General features: G+C 40.8%; 4 protein-coding genes across 4 annotated transcripts; 2 read left to right on the plus strand and 2 right to left on the minus strand.

Moving 5' to 3' along the window:
- Positions 1-2018: 2018 nt before the first annotated feature.
- Positions 2019-15505, minus strand: LOC108049939 (small G protein signaling modulator 2). The gene is made up of 6 exons (XM_044461143.1): positions 14894-15505; positions 7923-8605; positions 6688-7411; positions 6331-6627; positions 4227-5942; positions 2019-4164 (listed from the first exon to the last, which is right to left on the minus strand). The coding sequence occupies exons 1-6, from the start codon at positions 14934-14936 to the stop codon at positions 4076-4078; spliced, it is 3552 nt and encodes a 1183-aa protein (XP_044317078.1). The 5' UTR covers positions 14937-15505; the 3' UTR covers positions 2019-4075.
- Positions 15506-16283: 778 nt separating this feature from the next.
- Positions 16284-19509, minus strand: LOC108049924 (molybdenum cofactor sulfurase). Its single transcript, XM_017131328.2, has 4 exons — positions 19329-19509; positions 19115-19265; positions 18102-18890; positions 16284-18031 (listed from the first exon to the last, which is right to left on the minus strand). Exons 1-4 carry the CDS (start codon positions 19399-19401, stop codon positions 16702-16704), a joined length of 2343 nt encoding a protein of 780 aa, XP_016986817.1. The 5' UTR covers positions 19402-19509; the 3' UTR covers positions 16284-16701.
- Positions 19510-19970: 461 nt separating this feature from the next.
- LOC108049796 (activating signal cointegrator 1) lies at positions 19971-22238 on the plus strand. Its single transcript, XM_017131114.2, has 6 exons — positions 19971-20117; positions 20178-20817; positions 21004-21470; positions 21534-21655; positions 21722-21916; positions 21973-22238. Exons 1-6 carry the CDS (start codon positions 20050-20052, stop codon positions 22041-22043), a joined length of 1563 nt encoding a protein of 520 aa, XP_016986603.1. The 5' UTR covers positions 19971-20049; the 3' UTR covers positions 22044-22238.
- Positions 22239-24203: 1965 nt separating this feature from the next.
- On the plus strand, positions 24204-24976 carry LOC108049919 (migration and invasion enhancer 1). Its single transcript, XM_017131320.1, has 2 exons — positions 24204-24309; positions 24373-24976. Exons 1-2 carry the CDS (start codon positions 24284-24286, stop codon positions 24632-24634), a joined length of 288 nt encoding a protein of 95 aa, XP_016986809.1. The 5' UTR covers positions 24204-24283; the 3' UTR covers positions 24635-24976.
- Positions 24977-25074: the final 98 nt, after the last annotated feature.

Here is a 25074-nt window from a genome sequence, read left to right on the forward strand (position 1 = left end):
TTAAAAATAAAAACCAAAATGTTGTAAAAAAAATGTGTAAATATTTAATTGAATTAAAGAAGATCGAAAAAAATGATAGAGGAAGTTTAAACGGCAGATCATTTTGTGTATAGGCCTTAGCTTATGTTATAAACAATAAATTTTAAAAAGGCATTTGTTTTTATAACTAGATTGCCTGATATCTTTTTCGATTTTTAATTAAATCCTATCTTGTAAAAACCAGCTGTTTTTTTTTGTAGAAGACTGCCAACACTGATGTTACAGCAGCAACATGCACAACAACAGCATGTAAAGCAGCAACAACAACAGTGACACATCGAAGCTAATACCCCACACCTCCCCCTCTCCATCGCACCTTTTCCCTTACTTTTCGTTTCGAAAGCTTTTCGCACTTCTCCCGTCTCGCTCACACTTGAGGGCAACGCACACACAAACACACACGCACAGACGAGGTCAAAATTAAAATAAATATTTTATATTTTGTATAACCTAGAGAAAGAAATTTATAGTGTTTGAGAAATAGTCTATTATCTTAACTCACTGCTATTGATATTTTAATTGATTTCGTAAACCTTTCTAACTCGTTGACAAGAGTGTTAAGACTAACGATTAAAGTTATAGGATAAATCATCAAAAGAAAAGTTTGTCGAAAGATGTAAGTCACATAACTGAATACAACTTAAAGAAAATAGAATTAATAAACAGACGGACTATAAATCGAAGAGTCTATAACATAGGTGCCCAAAACGAGAACCTACCAAATGTATTTAAATTTGTGTGCTTGTAATATAACTATTGTTATGACCGCTGCTGTGTTCTTTCCGTGTTTTTGTGTGTGTGTGCTTGTGTATGTGAGCTGGCAGTTTGCTGACGTAGAAGTCGCTGGCTGTGTAGCGCAAAATCCAGCCACAAGCAACAGGACATCATGCCAAAATGCCCTGCTGAGCGCGAACCCCTCATCCCCCCCCTTTCCTTCTACCCCACCCCCTATCCACCCGGGCGCACTGCCCTCCCTCCAAAAAAAAAAGGACCCCCAACCATGCTTACAACTCTGCCCCAAATTTAGATGAAAACATTTCGTTGTAATTCGTGATCCACTGTTGCTTCGCATTGAGTTTGCGCCCTGGCCATGTAACCCACATCCTTACATCCTGCACCACCCCTGCACCACCCATCCACCACCCCCCGCTGGCGGCATTGGAGTGCCCTAACATAACCTGCTCACTGTGTATTCGTGTGTACCGAAATATTCCTCAATGATGGTCTCAGGTGCAGGCAAAGTGAATTTCAGTGTTGCCAAAGCGGGAATCCTGCCCAGGAATTTGTATTTTTGGGGCACGGGCATCCAACATCCAGCATCCAGCTGTGCAACAGCAGCAATATTTCCGTACGGATGGCGGCAGGAAACAGGATGAGAGCTGCTTTCCAGGGGGGATTTGGTAAAGTAAGTGGAATGTTGCATTTTTAGAAACTTCCAAATGACCGCACAAGAAATATTTCACCAACAATTTATGGCAAAATGTATGAATACAGAGAAAATTTAATGAATAAATAAATGACTTTCTTTTGGTATTGACCAAATATGTTGTTAAATTATAACTAACTTAACAAAAGGGTTTTCCTTTAAATTAAAAAGAAAACCACTCAAGCAAGATAAACAGCCCTTAAAAGTAGGCAATGTAAAATCAAATTGATTGCAATGCTAATTTTTTATGTCCTTTGATGGAATCATAAAACTGTAAAACTTTTTCAACCTTTTAAGCAAAAAAATTTTTTTTTTTACACTTGAAGCTTTCAATTTTTAACGATAAAATCTCCATTAAATAAGGCATGTTTTTTGCACCTAGTTAAACAATGTTAAGTAAATAAAAATGTTAAGTTTTAAATTAAGTTTAAATTTAGTTAAAGACTAATTTTTAAGCTGCAAAAATGAAATGTATCTCTATTGTTCTTGTGATCCGCCAAAGATCGAAATACACAAATAAACGTTATTAAACTATGACAAAAATAACGGATTGTTTTCTTGTAAACATTTTACATAATTCCTTTTATTTTGTTTTCATCGACATGGTTTCGGTAAATTATACATTGATCGTTCGTTTTTTTTCGGGCTTTTTTATGTGGTTTCGCTTGGAACATAAGATATCCGTAATATTCATGCGTATGCTATATGTGGTTACAATCGTGGGTAACGTAATATTCTATATGCTCGGGCTCTATAGGTGGCGTCTCTACACAGACGGGTATAAATATATATGTAGCTTAGTTTGATTACGATACAATATAATATAGCGAGAGTTCCTGCCTTGCTCTACGGGTTTTTAGTTCTTTGTTGTTTTTTTTTGTTCATCGTGGTGGATCAGTAGATCTTTTGTCGAATATGTGTATCAAAAATGTGGCCAAAATTTTGGTTGGACTCGACTGTCATTCGTATCCCCCTCCTTTTCCCATCCAAGTGTAAAATATATCTTCTCGCTCTCCTCTACCCTCTCCCCCATTCCCCGTCTCTTTCTGTTGCTTGTCATCTCCTTCTCTTTCGTTATGTGTATATATCTATATACGTTTTAGCGTTTACAAAAATATCAATATTCAAAGAAGCAACAAGAAATCACATTAAGTATTTTTTTGGTTTTTCGTTTTTCGACGTTTTTTTTTCCATACACAAAAAGCGTGCTACTCGCATTAACTTAGATTCCACACAAAGTGTTTGCTCTATATAGTTCTATATAAGTTGTATATAAGCCCAGTGGAGGGATTTTTGGTGCGCCTGCACTTACCAAAAAACAACGAAAAACGGGATAGAAACTATGTTTTTTTTGCCTGAGAATAGCAACGAATCGGGTTCGATTATAACAATACACGGCTAACACATTCCGTTCTCTATATTTATGTTTGGGTTAATAGGTATTTGTATAAATATTGTTTTAATATATATCATTATATATTGGATTGCATACTAATTTTGCTAATACAAACAAACACAATGTTCCGCAGCCGTCAACAACAAATTTCGTAACATTTTTCTGTGGGTATTTTGTTTTTTTTTTTCTTGGGTTTTGTGTGTGTGTCGGCAATTGTTCGATTCACCTATAGAGATATTTCCCCAGGATCCACCTGTCGGGTATCTCGAATACAAAATGTTTTCTCACCGCTTGCAGCTACAAATGAAAAATAGGAGTTAACCAAACCGACCAAGCGAACAATTGCAATTTGATTCAGGGGTGCCATAGAAAAGCTCTAAAGATTTTAAATCTCCTGAAAAGGAAACCAATGCATTCATATTTATACAGATTTTAAAACGATATCAATATCAATCATCGAAATGTTTAATTTTACAAAATTTAAGACACCTTCCTAGAGCTTTTCTACGTCTTCCCCTGAATATCTTTCAATAAAGGTGTGTATATATAATATATCCGATTACTTGCCAAATCAATAACATAACATTAACAACAATTGGCCGCAGTCGCAGCCGCACAGCATTGATTGCCATATATAGACGATATCTAGCACAATATCCATATACATGATCCACCCTCCCCCCCCTGGTTCTCTCGAATATACAAAACGCATAAATATGCAACTGCCTGTATATAATATAATCGGTATATGCATGTATATTGTATAAGTATAAATAGTTTATCTTTTACGTTGTTCGATTTCCACTTGATTTCCTCTCTTTTGTTTTTCAGGTCACTACAATTTCCTTAATTTTGCTAAATTTCTTTAAGCGATTCCCAGCCGTTTCCAAAAAAAAAACCATTGCGGATTACGGAAAGCCTCCCAAAAAAACCTCAACGAGAGCCTCAGCTAATTGCAATCTCTAGGGTGCAGGTATGTTATATGTTATATGCTATTTGGTATATGGTATTTGGTATATGGTATATGGTTTATGGTATATGGAATATGCTCTACGTATGGTTATGTATCCCTAAGCGCTTTCTAACTCAGATTCAACGATTCTATGCTCTAGGTGCTAGCTACAAAGTACATCGCATGCTCAATACTGATCGGGAACTGAGGTCTCCAGGAAATGACGATGGATGACTGATGACGATGGCTCCTCCGCCTCTGTTTACTTGTTCTCAATGATGGTCTGCAGCTGGAGGACCAGGCTCCTAGACAGCTGCAGGATTGATTGGGCGTTGTGACGCTCCGCCATCTCTGCAAAAATCACAATAATTTAGATTTTATTAGAGTATTGAGTATTAAGTATTACTTCTTACCATTAAAGAACTTGATGACGTCGGTGAAGTCCATGCTGTTGGAGAGGATGATGTCGCGATAGGTCTCCAGCAGGGCCAGGGCCAAAAAGAGGACGAAGTGGCCGGAGGCGATGTGCTTGGCCGCCCAGATCACCTCCCAGGTGGCGAAGACGTCGTCGTAGACGAGCTCCCTCTTGAAGTCGAGCAGGAACCAGCGGTAGCAGAAGTAGAAGTGCGTGTAGTCGCCGTTGGAGTCCATCAGGTCGTACATCTCCGAGTCGAGGATTTGGATGAGGGACCTCATGTTGGCGAAGTGCATGTCCATGGCCCCGCCGCTGGGGAAGTTCTCGATCATGCGCTCCATGAGCTTGCAGAAGCAGCTGTAGCTGAGCGACTCGTCGTCGAAGATGACCAGGAGCGGAGCCACCAGGTCGCACATGCCCTGCATGTAGCCCACGTCCAGGTGCTCCCACACGTACGTGGAGATCACGTTGCGCAGCTTGTCCAGGTTCTCGTTGGCGAAGTACCAGTAGTTCCTGTCGCACCGCTGCACATCCTTCTCGATCCGGTGCAGATTCAGCCCGAACTGCTCCAGCAGCTCCACGCTGTAGACACCGCCATTGGAGCTCGCCGGCGAGACGCAGGCAGATTTGGGCTCCTGCAGAGCGTCCAGTGAGGCCACCACCGTGATGTCCTCGTTGAGGGGCGACATCAGGCTGGTCTTCCTCGATGTCAACTCCTCGGTGGGATCGTCGTCCAAAGCGTCTAGCGAAGCCGCCTCTGTTATTATCACCGCAGTGGCCGGCTGCGATGATTCCTCCTCCTCCTGGTTATCCAGCCTCACATCGTCGGCGCTGTGGAACTTGCTTAGTTCTCCCGGCGGCTCCTCCTCCTCCAGCTTGCCCTCCACCATGTCCACGAATTCGTTTCCCACCGTTTCATAGCTGCTCGTTGAGGGCGAGCTCTTGATGCTCAGCATCAGGATATTGCCGCTTCCGTCCAGACCAAATCCCAGATCGTTTTCGTTCTCGGAATCGGCGAAACAGTTCTCCTGCAGACGCAGCGGTTCCATGTTGTCTATGTTCTGGAATTCCAGAACCAGTTGCTCGCTGAGTCGCGGCATTCCAAGTTCTTCCTGATCCTGTTGCTTTTCCAAGACCTTCTCCTCTGCGTTCTCCAGCTCCAGCTCCTGCTCCTGCTCCTCGGCTTCCTGGCCCAGTTCCGGCTCGTCGAACAGATCCCCTGGATCGGATATATCCGAAAAGTCATTGTCATCAAACACATCGTTCTCGCCCTCATCCAAGATTAGATGTTCTTGATCCTCCTCGCCATTTTTTTGCTCCAACTCCAATTGGCGACTGCCGTTCGTGAGTTTCTGGTGGGGATTGAGGGCGCTCGAGGCATTGGCCGCCAGGCGAGCCTGCTCGGCACTCAATTTAGCCACGGCCAGTGCCGTCTTCTCCTTCTCCCGCTGACGCACGATGGCCTCCACCGCCAGCCACTCGCTCATCGTCGTCTCGTAGTAGTGCTTGCAGGTCTCGTCCTGCTTTTTCCGCTCCTCCGGCGTGGAGCCGAAGGCATAGAGCCCCAGGAGATAGGGCCACACATCCTTGCGTAGGTCGGGCTGCACGCCGCCGAAGTAAACCAGGCGATAGAGCTCCAGTTCGCCACTGACCACGCCATCCTCGTGCATCGCCAGCCACTTCTCGCGCGTCAGGCCCTCCTCATCCGCAGCCACTGGAAGGGAAAATTGGGCTATAATATTCAATAAACTAAATATCAAATCAGTTTCTCAATCATGTCTATTTAAAAGAAAACTAGGTTTAGATCTTTAAATCTGGAGAGCCTGTTAGATTATAAAGCTCCTTAAATAAAAGTAATATAAATTGTAGTTCATTTTTTAAGGTTCTTTGACCACTGTTTTAGGGTATAAATATAATTAATACGTTAAACATAATCACTTAAGTATATTTAACCAATGGGGGAATAAATAAATATATTTATAAATAAAGAAACATATATATAATTAAAATATTAATATGCATTTAGGTGGGATTCCCCTTAGATAGTGGTCATTATGGAAATCTAATAAATGAGATTTTTCAGAATAAAAAAGGAGACTTACGATCCGGCATGATGCGACCGTTGACCAGGCCGGACAAGTGGGTCCGCACCGTGGAGAGGTGGCGGCAGTAGGCCAGCCAGCCGTAGAAGGCCCTGGAGATGATCTGCCTCCGCATCGTGGAGCAGACCAGTTCGATGCTGGTGCTCTGGCTGGCCTGGATCAGGGGCGTCTCGCAGCTGCTCTGGTCGATGGAGAGGCTCTTGCTGGAGCAATCGCTGCTGCCGGTGGTGGAGCAGCTGCCCAAATGCTTCCGCCGCGGACTCGATCGCCCCAGCTCCAGGATCGGATGGCTGGCCACTGGAAGGGAGAGGAACGGGATATCACAAGAGTAGCTACCTCCTGGCCAACTGTACTTACGGAACTCCTCGTGCTGGCACTTGCTGACCACGCGGAACACATAGTCAATGGGCGTCTCATCGGCGGTGGAGGCTCCTGCCTCCATCACCGACGGCAGGATGTGTCTCCTCACGCTTTTCGGCCAGGGGAACAGCTTGCCAATCCCTCGCTGCGACCACAATGGCGGATCCAGCTGGCCATGTGGTAGGAGGCCCGTCTCCAAGCAGCTGAGAAACGCCTGGAGGTGTCCGCCCTCGGGAAAATGGATGGGCGGTCGCTGGACACCGTCCTGACCCACCAGGATGATGGTGCCGCCAGTGTCGCCTCCTCGATTCTGGTGACAGTGCACATAGACGATCTCATCCACATTGATGTTAAGGGCATAGCTCCAGTAGAAGCTCTTGTCGCCGCCATCGCCATCGATGTAGCCGTTCATCAGCTGGTTCGGCGTCCACTTGATCGTCAGCGACTGGATGCTCTGGTGCAGACTGAGATATCCTGGCATCGGCTCGGACACATCCTTGGGCAGCACCAGCACGTTGTTCTTCCCGTAGAGCAGAGTGGTCCGCGAGTTCTGGTGCAGCGACTCCACGTAGTCCTTGGCCACGCTCGCCGGCGAGCTGGCCTTGAAGGATCCACTGCTCGTGTCCTCCGAGCTGGTGTGCAGGCTGCGCTTGAAATTGATGATGGGCCGGTGGGTGGTGGGCGGCGTCCGGTTGCCCGAGCTGATCCTGTGACGCTGCACCTGGGGTGGAGGGAGATTATAGGGATATATGGTCAGGCATTTTTTTACCCAACAGATTTTCATAGATTCAAAAAATTATATTACAAAAACTCCACATCAAATGGGTATATTTAAAAAACTTTTCTAACATAATAAAAGTATTTTCTGAGTTTTACAAAAGTTATCCACTAAAAAGAAAATTAAAAAAAACAAAATTTAGGAATTTCTAAATAACCTAGTTATATCCTTATTTTTTACCCCAATTTAAATGGACTAAAACCGTTTTAAAATTAATATTTAAAGATATTATTAATAAATATAGATAAGTTTATTTATTAACTCCTCAAGGTAACAACCAAAGGATCGTTATAAAATAATGAATAACTTTTAAACATAAAACAAAACATTTAAAACTCAAATATATATAAAAGTGTGAGCCTGTATCAAAAATATGTTATTTTGTTTGAAACTGGGCCCCTTTCTTGATTTACCACCTAACTTTTTTGCCCCTTTTTGGGGAAAGAACACTCACCAGCTCGTCGGCACAGGGATCGGACCAGTAGTGATCGGCGGTCTTGGCCCGGGTGAACTCCAGGGCACAAGGACCCACCAGCAGCGAGCTCAGGATGGAGCCATAATCCGGATCGGCGACCAGCGCCTCGCGGTCGTAATAGCTGCTGGCGTTGTTAACCAAATGCTCGATGATCTTGGCCAGCCGTTTCTCGTGCAGGGCCAGTCGGATCCACAGGTACTTGCCCAATGGGGTAATGACCCCTCCTCCCCCTGCTCCACCACCGGATCCCGATCCCACGCCATTGGACACCGTGTTGATGGTGGTCACCGAATTGCTGCTCCCGCTGCCCTTGCTCAAGAGCTTCGGCTTGATGATGCTATCGCTGCTGGAGGAGGAGCGCTTGCCGCTAACCGCATTCGACTCCTGGGCGAGTTCCAGTTCGAGGAGACGGCGACTGACGTAGTCCGCCTCCGGGCAGATCTTGGCTATCTTCTGGATCAGCGCCGTCGTCGAGGAGGTCTTGAACAATCCCAGGGCCCTTCTCCGCAGACCATGACTCAGGCAGGCCTCCACGGCGCCACAGAGCGAGGTCACCGAGCTGCTCTCCTCGTGGACGTACTTCTTGGTCACCGCCTCCTCCATCAGCTGCTTCACCTCCTTCTTCACGCTGGCTATCAGCCGCTCCTTCAGTTCGGTCTCCGCTGGAAAAGGTCAACAAATGGGAATTCTAGTCACTTAATGTACAGATTTGTGTGAAATAATAATATCACTATTTTACGCTATTAACAAGAAAGGAAAGCTAACTTCGGACGGAGCCGAAGTTGATATACCCTTGCAGAATATTCTGTAAATTATATTCTTCAAAATTATTCATATGGTGTATTCTTAATACTCATAAAAAGTCTCAACTTCCTAACTTTAAAAACACCAAAGTTATGGCATTTCCAATCGTTCAGTTATATGGCAGCTATAGGATATAGTCGGCCGATCCTTATGTAATTTGGTAGGTCGGATTGATTGGCCAAAAATAAAACCCATAGAAAATCCCAACTTGATAACTTTAAAAACACCAAAGTTATGGCATTTCCAATCGTTCAGTTATATGGCAGCTATAGGATATAGTCGGCCGATCCTTATGTAATTTGGTAGGTCGGATTGATTGGCCAAAAATAAAACCCATAGAAAATCCCAACTTGATAACTTTAAAAACACCAAAGTTATGGCATTTCCAATCGTTCAGTTATATGGCAGCTATAGGATATAGTGGCCCGATCCGGCTCGTTCCGACTTATATACTACCTGCAATAGAAAGACAACTTTTGGGAAAGTTTCAAGCAGATAGCTTTAAAACTGAGGGACTAGTTTGCGTAGAAACGGACGGACGGACAGACGGACGGACAGACGGACGGACAGACGGACGGACAGACGGACGGACAGACGGACAGACGGACAGACGGACATGGCTAGATCGACTCTCCTGGTGATGCTGATCAAGAATATATATACTTTATAGGGTCGGAAATGTCTCCTTCACTGCGTTGCAAACTTTTGACTGAAATTATAATACCCTCTGCAAGGGTATAAAAATATAAGAAGTTTTCGTTATTTTTAAGTTAATAAAATAGCACTCTCTTTGGGAATGTTAAAAATATTCTTTTAAATAAGGTCTAGCGATATAATGTTGTCTGCCAACGAGAAAAAGTTTTATATCAGTATTTATATCTGTAACTTTAAGAAATCATTTTTCGCATAAAATACATTTTATTAAAAGCACAATAAAAAATTCAAGTTTTCACCTTACTACATAAATCAACGATAAAAATAAAAAAGAACCTACAAAAAAAAAAGAATGACATAGTAATAAAACATGACAAAATCTTAATAAATTAATTATTTCTGACATAATCATTAAGTCTCATGTTAAGTTAAATTTTTGTACTGCGTAATATGAATTAAGTCTGTTTGTCTAGATTAATAATTAATTATTGATTTTTGTTGCATTTTACTAGAAATTGGTCTTTGTGACTAGCTCCTTAAAGACAAGTTTTACCAAACTTGTGGCGCCAGGATGTTAAAAATAAAGTAAATTGTAAATCTAAAGGGGCAACAAGCCCGAAAGACATTTGTGTCCACGTATTTGGAAGTTACTTATTTGCCTTCGTGTGGTTATTGATAATCCCAGGACCTCTTCTAACGACCGACATGACACGTCCACTCCCATTTTTTATTTCCCCACAGAGCACTCGTAAGAGAGCCCCGATAAATATGCTTTGATTGATTGCACATGCCCTTCGATCCCACCGAATCCTGGTGCCCAGTGCCCAGTGCCCAAGCCCAATGTCCTGCCCCCAACTCGTCTGGGATTGCGTTTGCTCTTGGAGTCCACCGACCGACGTCAATCATTTTGTCTTCGCTGTCAATTTTTGTTTTGTCTGCTTCTCTGCACAAAATCGTCCCTATGCTTCACTGCCCCCATATACCAACATTTATTGCTACATAAATGTATGGACGCACACAGTGCGTATGCGTGATGTATACAGTTTTTTGATCAGGAAGTTTCCCAAAACTCGAAATATTTAGGTGTACATATATTTCCTTGAATGATTAATAGTCAAGAAAAATGTATAAAAAAAAGATAATATTTGAAAACTATTATTTACCATGGACTTGTTGAAAAACTTTTTGGTCTATATTTCCAACGAATATTAAGAAACTTATTAATCTTAAAATGATAATCGGTAAAGACAAAAATTATATGTATTTTATTTAAACAATAATCCAATTTAGTATACTTGGTAACTTGTTGCGCGTCTAAATTTAACAAGTGAAAATTAAAAAAAATCTGTCAACAGAAGTCTTGTATTATATTTCTATTGATATTTATTAGAATCTTGAAGTTCTGTACACGCATGTAAATGTCCTGGCATTGTTCTGTATACAAATATGCTAATAGGATAAAACGACCACGAAGTGGGGAACCCCAAGAAGGAAAATGAGAGCGAGGAAGACGAAGGGCAGGGCTCGCTTCTAATTATAATGGAAATAAAGGATTTACGCCGCTACGTGACATGGCCCGGCAATGTCCAGGACCAAGTGCCCAGGACCCAGGACATCGGAGCCCAGACCCGGATCTTGGGGAACGAGCAGGACCAAAATCGATAAGGAAAACTTTTCAAGATATTGCAACAGTTTTGTAAACAGTGAAAAGCGGCAACGCTTCAGCTTCAAAAAACAATGCTTCCGGTCGTTTAGGAAATTATATAAAACAATTTTACCAATTTAATTTCATGCTAAAAGTAAATACCTACTTTTTAATGTAATAATGTAATAATAATAATTTTTTAAGAAAAAAGGGACATTATTTTTTTAATTAAAAAACAAACATTTTTAAACTGCACTTTTAAAAAATGGAATTAAATTTAGAGAAACTACATGGCAAGATTGACTCTCTTAGTGATGCTGATCAAGAATATATATACTTTATATGGTCTAGAAGATCTCTCCTTCACTGAGATGATTATAATTTAATATCCCACCTATACAGATGGTAAAACTTTTCAATAAAATAAGCTATTTACAAAGAAATTACCTAAAAGTTTGTTCACTAAATTAGTTTCAAGGAATTCAACATACCGAAAATGGTTTCAAATAAAATTTGTATGTTATTTACACATTTTAATTGTTGCAAACATAAAAAAAACAATTAATTGGTTAATATTTTCATCTCTATTTATTTGACACTTTCAAACTATAAAACATACCGGACTTGGCCCGTAAAAACCACATTTTAAATGCGCGAGGAGGCGGCAGGAAAATGCGAAGTGTATTCGGGCACATCGACACATGCACTAAGTTGTTTATTTTCAATTCGCGCTGCAATTGGTGTGAAACATTGCAACAAGCAGGGGGTGAGCGAGTGTGTGTATGTGGTGTATGTGTCGCATAGTAACCTTGACTGGATGTTAAAAAACTTCCTTGAATTCTAACCTACAACAACAGACCGATACGGAAGAGAAGGAAAGAGAGAGGGCTAGGCAGCGGCAACACCTGCGACGCTACCAATACACACGCCCAAGCATGCACAGTCGTGCACCCACACGCACACACTTGACCCTGAACAACATAAAACAGCTGATGACAGGACATAGGGCAAAAAGAGACGACAAATGAGACGCTGAATGGTGATGCCTCACTTTCTCCCTTTCTCTGTACTCTCTCTCTGCAGAGAGGGATGGCAAATTTACACGTAGGTGTGTGTGTGCTCCCTCTTTAATTTGTTCCCTGTAACACAATAACAACAACGAAGACATGGGAGGGTCCCTCTTACACACACACATACATCATTAGATCCCATGCCAGGGCAGCCATATTGCTCAAACATATGTTTGTTACCCAACAAAAGACGCAGCACACACGTTCACGAGCATGTGTGCGAGTGTGTGCACAGGGAAAAACAACAAATAAAACGGGGATTTAATAGACGAAAGATCGCACAAATGGGATTGCAAGGGGATTTATTTGTTTGGCATTTAGAGTAGTAAAACTGAACCTTTGCCAGTAAAAGGTTACTTTTACACTGATATTTACTGTGCAGGCAGAACTTCAAAGATTTGTTCTATTCTTGAACCTATTATAAATTATATTATTTTAAATTAATCAAAATTAATTACACACTTTAAGTGTAAGTAAATTAAAATGTTTAATCTTATCAAATTATCTCATATTCATTATTTTTAATTATCTTTGTAAATGCAACAGTGCGAATACTTCATGTATTATTACTCATACGTAAATCAAATATCTCTTAAATCACACCTGGTAAGACATACATATTATTACACAAAATATCGTAATTTATTCAATGCATATCCCTACTGTGTATGTTTGTATTTTTTCTATTTTTCAAGGACTCCTTAATAATGTCATAAATATTATACGCCTTATTAATTGGCAGCGGCATAGCAGCCAGAGAATACACAAAGACAAATTTTGATATTGTAATAAGATTTTGAAAAGAAATAGTGTATTTCTTGAATGTTGGAATAGTTGAATTTTATAATCTGACAGAATTTTTTTTCGAAGAATGGGGTTTTGTTGAAAAAGGTGCTTTATTTCTCAGATAGTTAAAAAGCGTTTAGAGCACATTGAACATATTTCAATGTCAAGGCCAAGTGTGCGAAATTTCTCAAACAATTAAAAACGAATTAGGCAATGAATTTTTGATCAGTGTTTGTTACAGAACGGGAATATCTGAAGGCACAGAATGGTGAACGTGAGAACGTGAGAAAAGAAACCCGGACATTGTGCGCGCTTCTCTGATTACTTTAATTGGCGGGCAATTTGATGACTTTCAAATGAGAGGGCAGCCTGTAAGAGGAAGGCGTGGTTCGAGGAACTAACAAAGCGTAATCGCATCGAACCAAGTAATGCAATTATCAGTTGCGTCCGGTACTAAGGGTCGCAATATAGGATATGTACACTCCATATACGATATTCACGGCCAATTAGCTGCGCAGGAAGGTAAGCGCAGGATGAAAAGCAGAGACAAACAGCAGATTAATGCCAAATTGACCTATTGACCATGAACTTTGCATTTCGCATGGTCAGGGTAATTCCACCTAATTGGCAGCGGGTAGGTAAAAATGTTATTCAATCGATGCCAATTAGAGCAGCTTTAGTTGGAATCCACCTGAGTGCAATCTGCCATCCTGCAGCGATTTCCTTTTTGCCTTTTAATTAGTATCTGCGGTCAGCAGGTCTCATAATTGCCGCGATATAAAATGGCATACAAAATGCACAAAGCGTTAATCGCTAAAAATTTCAAACGCAGGCATACTTGACAATGAAAAAGACGACATTAATTGGACTACTTTTGATGGCAATGAAAAAGAGGGAGACTTAAGTTAATTAAAAACAGCTCTACGTTATTTAAATGTGTAGGTATTTATTACATGCATTAGTAGTTCGGTTTAACAGACGCGCACTTGATAAATAAAATAAATGATGCCAACTCAGATTTTTACGACTAACTTTTATGATAAATCGCCACTTAAGTTAACTCAATCGTAGAGTATTATTCAAAAAGTTTGATTCCAAGGAGCTGGACTTAATACACAAAGCCACTGACATGTGTGTGTACGTATCTATTCTGGATTCCATATTCCATATAACACCCCCTGTCGAGTTCATTGAAGCAATTACAAAAAGTTGCGCTTGCCTAAACTTTTAATGTACAGTCAACAACTACTTAAAAGATTTCTTTGAAAATAAAATAATGAGATAATAGCGAGAACTAGTTTAGTTGTTAAAGATTAAATTTAATATTGATAGAAGGTATAATAAATTCGAACAAAATATTTTTTTTTAATTGTTTTTTCTTTTCCTTCTTTTTTATGAAATGATATTTAATGTACTTGTATAATGAAATACAATTAAACCTGCTGGGTTTCGTAATGTTAAGTGAAGAAATAAGAAATATAAACATTTTCTGCCTCCCAAAAACAAACTTCTTACTATGTATCTACTGTATTTGCACTTTTTTTTCTTTTCTCTTTTTTCTTTCTTTTCTTGTGCGAACGACGCCAAATCATTTCACTTTCGCACCTTCTACGCATCAACGCCAAGAACAACAACAAATCACACACACAGACAGAAGTTCTGGCATTTCGGCATGTGTATGCATGATATGTAATTGGTATTTGCTACTGTTGTTGTTGCCAAAATATGAACACAGAACAAAATGAATAGCTCAGCTTTGGTAACAATATACCTAGTTCAAGCCGCGCAGCTGAACTTTGTTATGAACTCCTAAAAATTAATAAATATAATTTTGGCAAAAATTTTATAAATATAAACAATGTAAGTGTTCGAAATTATCGATTTTTCTTCGATTATAAAATCCGGTCAGTTTTTCTCTCTGTGTAGAGAAATGAAGGAAAAGGGCGGGGGAAAGAGGACCAGGACCAGGACAATAACTGTTTCTCACTCACCGCTGCTGACGTCGCCGCCGCTGAAACTCTGTAGCATGTTCATTTGAATTTGTATTGGTGGATGATGGACGCTTTCTCTGGCTTTCTCTTTTCCTTTTTGTGGTATATTTCTTGGGGCAAATAATTTCTCTGACTGCCAGCTGCTTATTTCCTTAGCTTTTCTTTAATGTTTCCTCCTTTTTTTCTTCGCTTCTCTTATCTTTCCTTTTTTTTTGTTTTTTTGTTAACAAAAATTGTGGTATCAAAAATTTCCTTAGATTCGTTGTCTCGTTTTTTTTGCAATTGTTGTTCTGCTACATTTTTACTACTACGCAAGCACACACACCCGCACACGCACACACACTTATATAACAACAACAGAGTATGCGTGTGTGATGATGCTGCTTTGTTGTTGTTTTCTTCCTTTTTGGTAGTAATTATTCACATTTTTGCTGCATACTTTTCGGGTGCCCTCCTTTAGTATCTGTGAGTCCTGCTGCGGCTTTAACTGGTTTGTTTTTTTTATATTATTTTGTATATTTTCTTTTTTACTCTTTGTTTATTTTTGAATATACTTCTTATTGTGTCATTTATTGTTTTTTCGCCACACAGCAGCTTTTCCGCTCTGCTCGCCAGTGTGACCGCGATTGCAGTGTCGCGAATTTCCGCAGCGAAGGTCGTCATGCTCTGCGATTTCTTTTCATCGATAGGCAGACATTCCGATAGCAGGGTTGTCAGGCTATAGTTAAAATGTCCTTAATATTAATATTCAAAAAGTTTTTAGTTACACTGAACTACTAAATAATTAAGGGGGTTAAACAAATAATAATAAAAAAGCAATATAAATAAAGATTGTATTAAAAAATTTGGATTAACTTCATTCTAAAATTCATAAAGCCCATTATTGCACACATACATTTTTATATCCTTGCAGAGGGTATTATAATTTCAGTCAAAAGTTTGCAACGCAGTAAAGGAGACATTTCCGACCCTATAAAGTATATATATTCTTGATCAGCATCACCAGGAGAGTCGATCTAGCCATGTCCGTCTGTCCGACTGTCCGTCCGTCTGTCCGTCCGTCTGTCCGTCCGTTTCTACGCAAACTAGTTCCTCAGTTTTAAAGCTATCTGCTTGAAACTTTCCCAAAAGTTGTCTTTCTATTGCAGGTAGTATATAAGTCGGAACGAGCCGGATCGGGCGACTATATCATATAGCTGCCATATAACTGAACAATCGGAAAAGCCATAACGTTGGTGTTTTTAAAGTTAGAAAGTTGGGATTTTCTAAGAGTCTTATTTTTGGCCAATAGTGTAAAATTTATATTCATTTATTTTTAGCAAGTCAATTTACTATGCTTCCCATGTGTCGTTAATAGCCCTGCCCGCTGCCTATCTAAATATTGCGCGCGTGATTTGAAGTTTCATTTATTAACATAATTAAATTCGATATTCCTCCTCAAAAGCTGTAGTGTAAACAAATTTATTTAAATGTGTTTATTTTGCAATTGAGGCCTTTAAGGCTTAAGACACTGGCAAGAGGTATCCGGTTACATTGAGCTTAAGCTAAGCGCGAATGTTTGCGTAAAAATATAGTTTTCTTGATACTTTCTTACTTAAACTTAACGAAGTTATGTGATGCAAAGTCTAATATGAGAATATTAAACCACAGTCGAACATTATCAAACGATAAATATCCCAAAAAGAAGTGAGAAAAATATGTTTAGCAGATATTCAAAAACTAATTAAAAACTGCTTTTAAAAATAGTCTAGCCGTATTTTTGGTATGAAAACTGAAGTATTTATGCGGCTATGTGTCGTGCGAAGAGCCTACTCCACCAGGACAACATCGCCGCAGGTCATGTGATTCTCCTGAGCTTCCAAGTCCTTGGTGATCCTGGTGATATAGATTCCGAATCGCATGCGACCACTTTGTAGGCGAGAAATCGTGGTCAAGGTTTCCGGCGATCTTTCGCCGGTCCTTTGGTTAATGCAGATCATATCGCAGCGCTGACAAGGACCCTCCACCTGGAAGTGGATGCCACCGATGGTGAGGGCCGTGTAGGCGAGCTCCTCGAAGGCGCAACCCGTATCGATGATAATATTGGCCCGAAAACGATCCACAGTCTCGTCGAGGGGCTCCTCGAATTGAAGGGATCGCACGGAAGATCTGTTCAACAACAAGAACTGAGCTTGATTCACCAGACTGAGCTTCTGCTGATCCTTGGAAGAGTTTCTCTGGCCCGATTGCCGAAGCAATCGAAGGCCCTCCAAGCCCAAACATTGGCATAGCCACTGGGCAACCTCTTCGCCGCAATCTAAACCTTCCACAGGCTGGCGACACACCTTGCTGACACACTTCGCCGAGTCGGCCGCCTGATCCTCCACGGAAAGGGGCACTGAGACAGAGGAACCATCGCCGAACTGCAGCTCCAACTGGTCAACCTTAATCACTGGCCTAATCAGGCACAATTCCGTGCAGCGTTTCTGGGTCAACGCCATGCCATTCATGTCCACTATCATCCATTCGCGGTCATATTTCAGACCCTGCTCTGTCAGTGGCCATGATCCCTGCGATTCGATCTTAAAAGCAGCACAGGACTTCACCGGATATATGGCCATCTGGAGGAGTTTCGGCCTCAACATCTGGACTCGCTCCTTGAGCACCGGTGGCAATTGCTCCGCCTGATCTTCGATGAACTGAATCCGTTGCTGCGGCTTAGTGGCCAAATAACTGGAGCGCAACATCTCGAGCAGCTTCTCCACGTCCTGAATGGTGGTCATGTAGCCAAAGGACACACGTACCGCTCCTGTCGGCTGACCATCGATCAGGTCAAAATAGTCACCGCATATGCGTCCAGCCCGCTTGTAAATCGCATCCATGGCATCCTCGTCGAGATCAAGGTAAAATTGACAGGCTCCGATGTTGCAGAAGCATCCTGTTCGCAGGAGGATCCCATGCAGAGCAGCCACGCAGGCTATCTCACCGAATCCCACAAAGGATCCCGATTCCGTGCGCACATTGAAGGCGACGATGCCTCCCTGTCGGGACTTTTCCTGATAGCCCACCTTATTGTACAGCTGGATGAGGGGCTCACCATTGGAATGCTTAAGTTGCTTCAGCTGATCTTCCAAATACTGCGCCAAGCCATGAACGTGCCTGGAAATGGAAATGTTCGGAAATGATCATTAATTTTTGTTAGTTTCTTAGCATATCATCAGTTAGTCACCTGGAAATTCTCTCCATGGTGCCAACTACAGCGGAAGTTCTAGGCACCAATCTATTCAGCGTGCGAAAGCCCTCGAGCAGTCCGACAATGGAGAGAAACGGCAGGGTGCCATCCTCGTAGCGCTGGTGGAAGGTCTCCCGCAGCTGATGGTCCATGGCATGGGGATATGCATAGTTGATGGTACCGCCGCCAAAAAAGCGGCGCTTTCCAAAGGCCTCCGCTCCTCGGCGACTGACCAACAGGGCTCCCACACCCGTGGGATAGCCAAAGATCTTGTAGAAACTAATGCACACATAATCTGGTTGGTATTTGTATAGATCCAAAGGACTAGTGGCCACAAAAGAGGCTGCATCCAAGCAGACATAGTAATTGTTCTGGGAATTATCTTTTTCCTCCCCTTTAGAACCCCAAATATGTTTTCCCGGCTTGGGCAAACCATAGTTTTGGATATTTTCAATAGCGACCAGTGGGATCTTGTAGCCACTGAAGTTGCATTGGGCGGAGAAGGTCACCAGGGAGTTCCCAGTTATCGTGGAAGTTCTTTCCTGAACTCTCCCATTTTCATTGGCAAATCCGCCAGAGATCTCATTTTCCTTGAGCATGTATATACCATTCGCCCGGACCCGTTCTCGCATTCCCAACACCGAAGTGTGATTCTCCTGACAGAAGTGGAAGTCTCCCGATGATCCAAAGTCAAAATTTTCCGCCACCAGGGACAAAGCAGCGGTGGCATTCGCCGTGAAGATCACATGGTAATCCTCGGCAGAGGTGTTGAAAAATTCCAGTACTCTGAAATAGATGAAAGGGATATTTGTTTATAAATGGTTTGTATTATAAAACCCATAACAAAAGGGGTAATTCAATACTCAGTACTTGTTTACAATGATTTCCCATTAATTTTTGTTGAGCCATAATCTATATCTTTTGTAAGACTCCACAAGGGCAGCCCAATGACAGTGGAGTATTATTTTTAATAATAATATTCCGTGCTTTTTGGACATGGTTGAACTCACTTAAATCGCACCTGGTCCACGAAATCTCCGGTGAGGCGACATGTGTGCGGGTTGCAGATGACATTCCGATGCAGTTGCTCCGCGGCGGCTTTTACCTGGTTTTCCGCATATAGAGTAGTACCAGCATGATCCAGGTAAACACTTTTGTTGTCTATCAAATAGTTAATTTTGTTATCTATTTACGGCATGTATTTCACCATGATTTCCCACTTACTGGCCAATCTAGAGAATTCCACGTCGATTTTCGACTGCTCCGATGGGGAGAATTCCGGGCGATATGGCGACATCTTGGGAACTGTTCGAGTTGGGTGGGAATCGGGTTTTATTTATTTGCGACCAGACAGACCGGCCTGCAATTAATCGCCGCATTTGTTGTGCCATGCTCTTTCCGGAGAAAAAACATTTGATAGTATACATTAGCTATCATATTCATTTGGCCGAAGCATATGTTATCTCTCGTTACATTTTTTATATATTTCTGTATTATTATTCATGTATATCCTCATAAACCTCAGCTTGAATGTTTTATGCATATTTCAACTTTTTTTTTATTCTGGTATATAATTGATTTAAATCTTTTATCAAATTTAAATATCTTAGGGTATTCACGAGTCACTTGCTTATTTGTTGGTTTATATCAAACATATGTTCTAAATAGTGCTGGCTAACGAGTAATGTGATATTGTTAAACAACTGTTAAATCGGGCAGCCTGATAAAACAATATTATTATAATAAATTTTAGTAAAAAATTACGATCTCAAATATTTATTTATTTAAATTTTAATTTGAAAAGTACTTTTCTGTAAGTCAAAAAAAGCGCAATAGTAATTTTCACATTTCGGAATTAGTCAACACTCCCAGCTGTTTTTTTTGCCTGCGTTGATTTTAAAAGTTTTTTCCTGTAATTTCACAATTGTGATTTATTTAGTGAAAAATGGAGAAATTCGTGCGGGATACGCTGTCCAAATGTCTGGACTGTGTGGTCACGGATCAGATGATGTCGTACGTATAAGATATTAACAGATAAATGCGTTTCGTTTCTCAATGACAAATCTCTTGCAGAACCATACTGAACATCAAAGATGACTATGAATTCGATAGTTATTTTGGCAATTTACTAAGCGAGGACAACGAGGAACATCGTATGTTCCTGCTGAATTGCCGCAGGATGTTATTGAGCGGCAAACAGCCGCGAAACAATGGCAAAAGTCGCACGCCCACCAAACAATTGCCGCCCACATCGCCGCCCAAGGGTTCAAATCCAAATCAGGGTCAAGGGGCCAAAGGAAAGTCGGGAAAGTACGTGAATCTATATGCCAGCGATGGCCGCGTTCAGGGAGACACCATATTGCTGAAAGGCCGGAGGCACTGCGACTGCCAGGCGGCGCAGCACAAGCTGATCAACAATTGCCTGGGCTGCGGCAGGATCGTCTGCGAACAGGAGGGCAGCGGTCCTTGCCTGTGCTGCGGCGATCCCGTCCACACGCCCGAGGAGGAGCAGCAGCTGGCCAAAGCGGCCAGGGAGAAGTCTGGCACGAAAACAACACAAAAACAGGGCAAAAAGTCATCCAAAGAGTCCTCCAAAGAATCCTCCAAGGAGGCGCTGGACAAGGCCCTGGCCCAAAGGGATCGTCTGCTGGAGTACGATAAGAACAGCGAGAAGAGAACCACGGTCATCGACGACGAGCTTGACTATTTCCAGGTGGGTGTTTCCCTTGGAAATCACTATAACTTTGATATTCTAAAATTGTTTTCAAACCAATTTAAGACATTTTTATCATTCTTATCACCTACCCTAAATATTTGTACAGGATTTACTTCCAAATTGTTAAATATATCTTATATACATATGTAATAATATATCTCCAATATGTGATTTACATTTTAGGAGAACTCTGTGTGGCTAAGCGAGGTGGAGCGCGAGAAGTTTGAGAAGCTGAAGAGTGAGATGCAGGAGATGAAGCACGGCAGTCGCCTGAAGCGCAAAATTCGCGTGGACTTCGCTGGCCGGGAGTTGCCGGAGGAGTCCACCATCTCCAAGGAGTATGAACAGCAGGTGATCAGCGAACTGGCGGCGGTTACCAAATCCTCGGGTGGCGCATCCAACTGGAATGCATCCTCGATCACAGGACACTCTGCCATGGCACTCGCACCCAACTTGGACATGGCCAAGCCGCCGGTCTACAAGCCCAGCAAGGAGGCCAAAAGCTGGCCTGCTCCGGCAGCGGCCAGTGATGGGCTGGAGAGGATCTACAATAGGGTGCAGGACAAGGAGCTTCTCGAAATGCAGGACATGCGCCAGTGCCTGTCGATGCACCAGCCCTGGGCTTCGATGCTTGTGGCAGGCATTAAAAAGTAAGTGCCTGTAAAGTTGATTTCCCAGATTTTGTATTAATTTTGTATAACCTTATCCAACAGACATGAGGGACGAGTGTGGTACAGTGAACACCGTGGTAGATTGTGGATCGCTTCCACTTCCAAGGAGCCGCACGCCGAAGATATTGCCCAAATGGAGGGCTTTTATAAGATGCTCTACGGTGGTAAGTTGGGAAGTACGCATTGTTTTAATACTTCACTTCAAGCAATACTTGTCATTTAATTTCCAGATCCCGACATCAAATTTCCCAGTCATTATCCCACCAGCAGTCTGTTGGGATGCGTTCACGTGGACAGTTGTCTGCCGCAAGAGGAGTACCGGGATGCATATCCCAACGGCGAATCGGAGAGTCCCTACGTTTTTGTGTGCACCAAGCCAGAGCAGCTTAATTTACTACTGCCCGTTCAAGGCGATCACAAAATATGTAAGCTATTGTAATTTTTTTTTTAAGTTTCTGAATTAATCCGCCTTTTTTTTCAGACGAACTCCCACTGAAAACTCACACGGCCGCCTGCAAAACTCTGCTAAGAGCCAGGGCCAGCAAGGGTTAATGATAAGGGATTTCAACACACATTCTTAATAGTTTCATGCCAGAATCGCATACAAAATTCTTAAATCCTTGGAATGTATTTAAAATAAAATGAAAAGCATTAAGGTCTAAAAAAAATGTAATTGGAAGATATAAGACTTTTTTTTTAAGATACAAAATTCTTTATAGTTTTGAAAAGTAAACTTGAAAAGTTAAATATTTCGGTTTTTAATTAATAATTTAAGTTTCTTCTTTTATTCAAAAAAGTAAATTAACAGGATTTGACTTTCAACTTTTATTGTACTCTTGCAGAGAGTATTATAATTCCAGTCAAAGGTTTTCAAAGCAGTGAAGCGTTAATTTCCGAGCCCTATAAAGTAAGGGGTACTTTCGAAATTTTCAAAAAATGGGTTTGCAGAAAAGTGACCTTTTTGTTGCACTTCTAAGTCCATAACTTTTCTTACAGACATCCGAATTCAAAGTGGCATATCTCAAAATGATTGTGGCTTAATTCTCTAAAAATCTGTATTCTTACTTTAAATTTTATTTTTGATCGATTTTTAGTCATTTTCAACAATGTAACCGCTTCCCAAATTTTCGAAAATGGGTCAAAAATGTGATCAAATTTGAATGCAGATTTTTAGAGGATCGAATCACAAGTCTTTAGAGGTATGCCACTTTGAAATCGGCTTAAAATTGGAAAAGTTATGGACCCTCGAAGTCCAATTTTGAGTCAATGTTAAATAAGACTTCGGAAAATTAGAAATAACTAACATGAAAATGGGTCAAAAATGTGATCAACGTTAATTTGAAAAATTTGAATGCAGATTTTTAGAGGATCGAATCACAAGTCTTTAGAGGTATGCCACATTGAAATCGGTTTAAAATTGGAAAAGTTATGGACCCTCTAAGTCCAATTTTGGGTCATTGTTAAATAAGACATCGGAAAATTAGAAATAACTAACATGAAAATGGGTCAAAAATGTGATCAACGTTAATTTGAAAAATTTGAATCCAGATTTTTAGAGTATCGAATCACAAGTCTTTAGAGGTATGCCACTTTGAAATCGGTTTAAAATTGGAAAAGTTATGGACCCTGGAAATCCAATTTTGTGTCATTGTTAAATAAGACATCGGAAAATTAGAAATAACTAACATGAAAATGGGTCAAAAATGTGATCAACGTTAATTTGAAAAATTTGAATCCAGATTTTTAGAGTATCGAATCACAAGTCTTTAGAGGTATGCCACTTTGAAATCGGTTTAAAATTGGAAAAGTTATGGACCCTGGAAATCCAATTTTGTGTCATTGTTAAATAAGACATCGGAAAATTAGAAATAACCAACATGAAAATGGGTCAAAAATGTGATCAACCTTAATTTGAAAAATTTGAATCCAGATTTTTAGAGGATACAATCACAAGTCTTTAGAGGTATGCCACTTTGAAATCGGTTTAAAATTGGAAAAGTTATGGACCCTCGAAGTCCAATTTTGGGTCAATGTTAAATAAGACATCGGAAAATTAGAAATAACCAACATGAAAATGGGTCAAAAATGTGATCAACGTTAATTTGAAAATTTTGAATGCAGATTTTTAGAGGATCGAATCACAAGTCTTTAGAGGTATGCCACTTTGAAATCGGTTTAAAATTGGAAAAGTTATGGACCCTCGAAGTCCAATTTTGGGTCATTGTTAAATAAGACATCGGAAAATTAGAAATAACCAACATGAAAATGGGTCAAAAATGTGATCAACGTTAATTTGAAAAATTTTAATGCAGATTTTTAGAGGATCCAATCACAAGTCTTTAGAGGTATGCCACTTTGAAATCGGTTTAAAATTGGAAAAGTTATGGACCCTCGAAGTCCAATTTTGGGTCAATGTTAAATAAGACATCGGAAAATTAGAAATAACTCACATGAAAATGGATCAAAAATGTGATCAACGTTAATTTGAAAAATTTGAATGCAGATTTTTAGAGGATCCAATCACAAGGCTTTAGAGGTATGCCACTTTGAAATCGGTTTAAATTTGGTAAAGTTTTCAGTTTGATTTGTATTTTTTGGTCGATTTTTCGTCATCTCAAAAAATGGGTTTGCAAAAAAGTGACCAGAAGCCTGCACTTTAAGACCATAACTTTTGTTGAAGGATTTTGAATTAAATAAATAGTTTTGCAGTGTACCGATAAGCGATAACGATAATTTTGTGACAGCTGTTGGTGAAGCGCTACTTTTATTTTTGTTTTGATTATATTTATGTAATGGTGAAGGTGGAGGTGGAATACTGGTAAGAGGAATAACTCTTAACTGTTAAAACTGTATTAAATTATAGTATTTTATTATATTCTAGCGGCGTTTGCAACTTCAGCGGCCAGTGCCACCTGCTGCGCGAATTCCTGCTGGCCTCGTCGCCCGATTTGGACATATCCTGCCGCCAAGGACGTCGAGGATCCTTCGAGGTGGCCATCGACGGGCAGCTGGTCCACTCGAAACTCTCCTGCCTGGCATTTCCTCAGCATGCCAGTGTCCTGGCCCAAGTTCAAAAGGCGGAGCGTGGAGAAGCCGTGGAAAAGGTCCTGGAACAACCCATCAAGGACTGCAACCTGATGTGAAGGCCCTGATTTATATCATAAGTTTATTAATATATGTTACAAATAAGGTTGCTAAAGATCACACGATGTTAAAACAAATATGGAAGCCATAAGAAGGGAATTTCGAGAGGCCTTTTCAAGTAGGAATCATTGGACATAAACTAAAGACCAAAGGAGAATCTTAAAACAAGGATCTAGAGGATCACCAAAACGGTTATTATTTCTTAAGTTTTTGTTAATATTTCAAGGTCTTTCTTAATAGCATTAGTTATTATATTTTGATCCAAACTATGTTCTCAAAAATTATATGGTAGAATAATAGATTACGTTTTCTTGGAATAAATGTATGAGGTAATTTTAAAATCTAACATCTGATAAATTAAACATACCTTAATACATGCAAAGAAGGCATGGAAATAAATATATTTTAAATGGTAGGATCATGTGATAGTAGTGGAGAA

The sequence above is a fragment of the Drosophila rhopaloa genome, unplaced genomic scaffold (assembly GCF_018152115.1).
Source record: "Drosophila rhopaloa isolate 14029-0021.01 unplaced genomic scaffold, ASM1815211v1 contig_3, whole genome shotgun sequence".
NCBI lineage: Eukaryota > Metazoa > Arthropoda > Insecta > Diptera > Drosophilidae > Drosophila > Drosophila rhopaloa.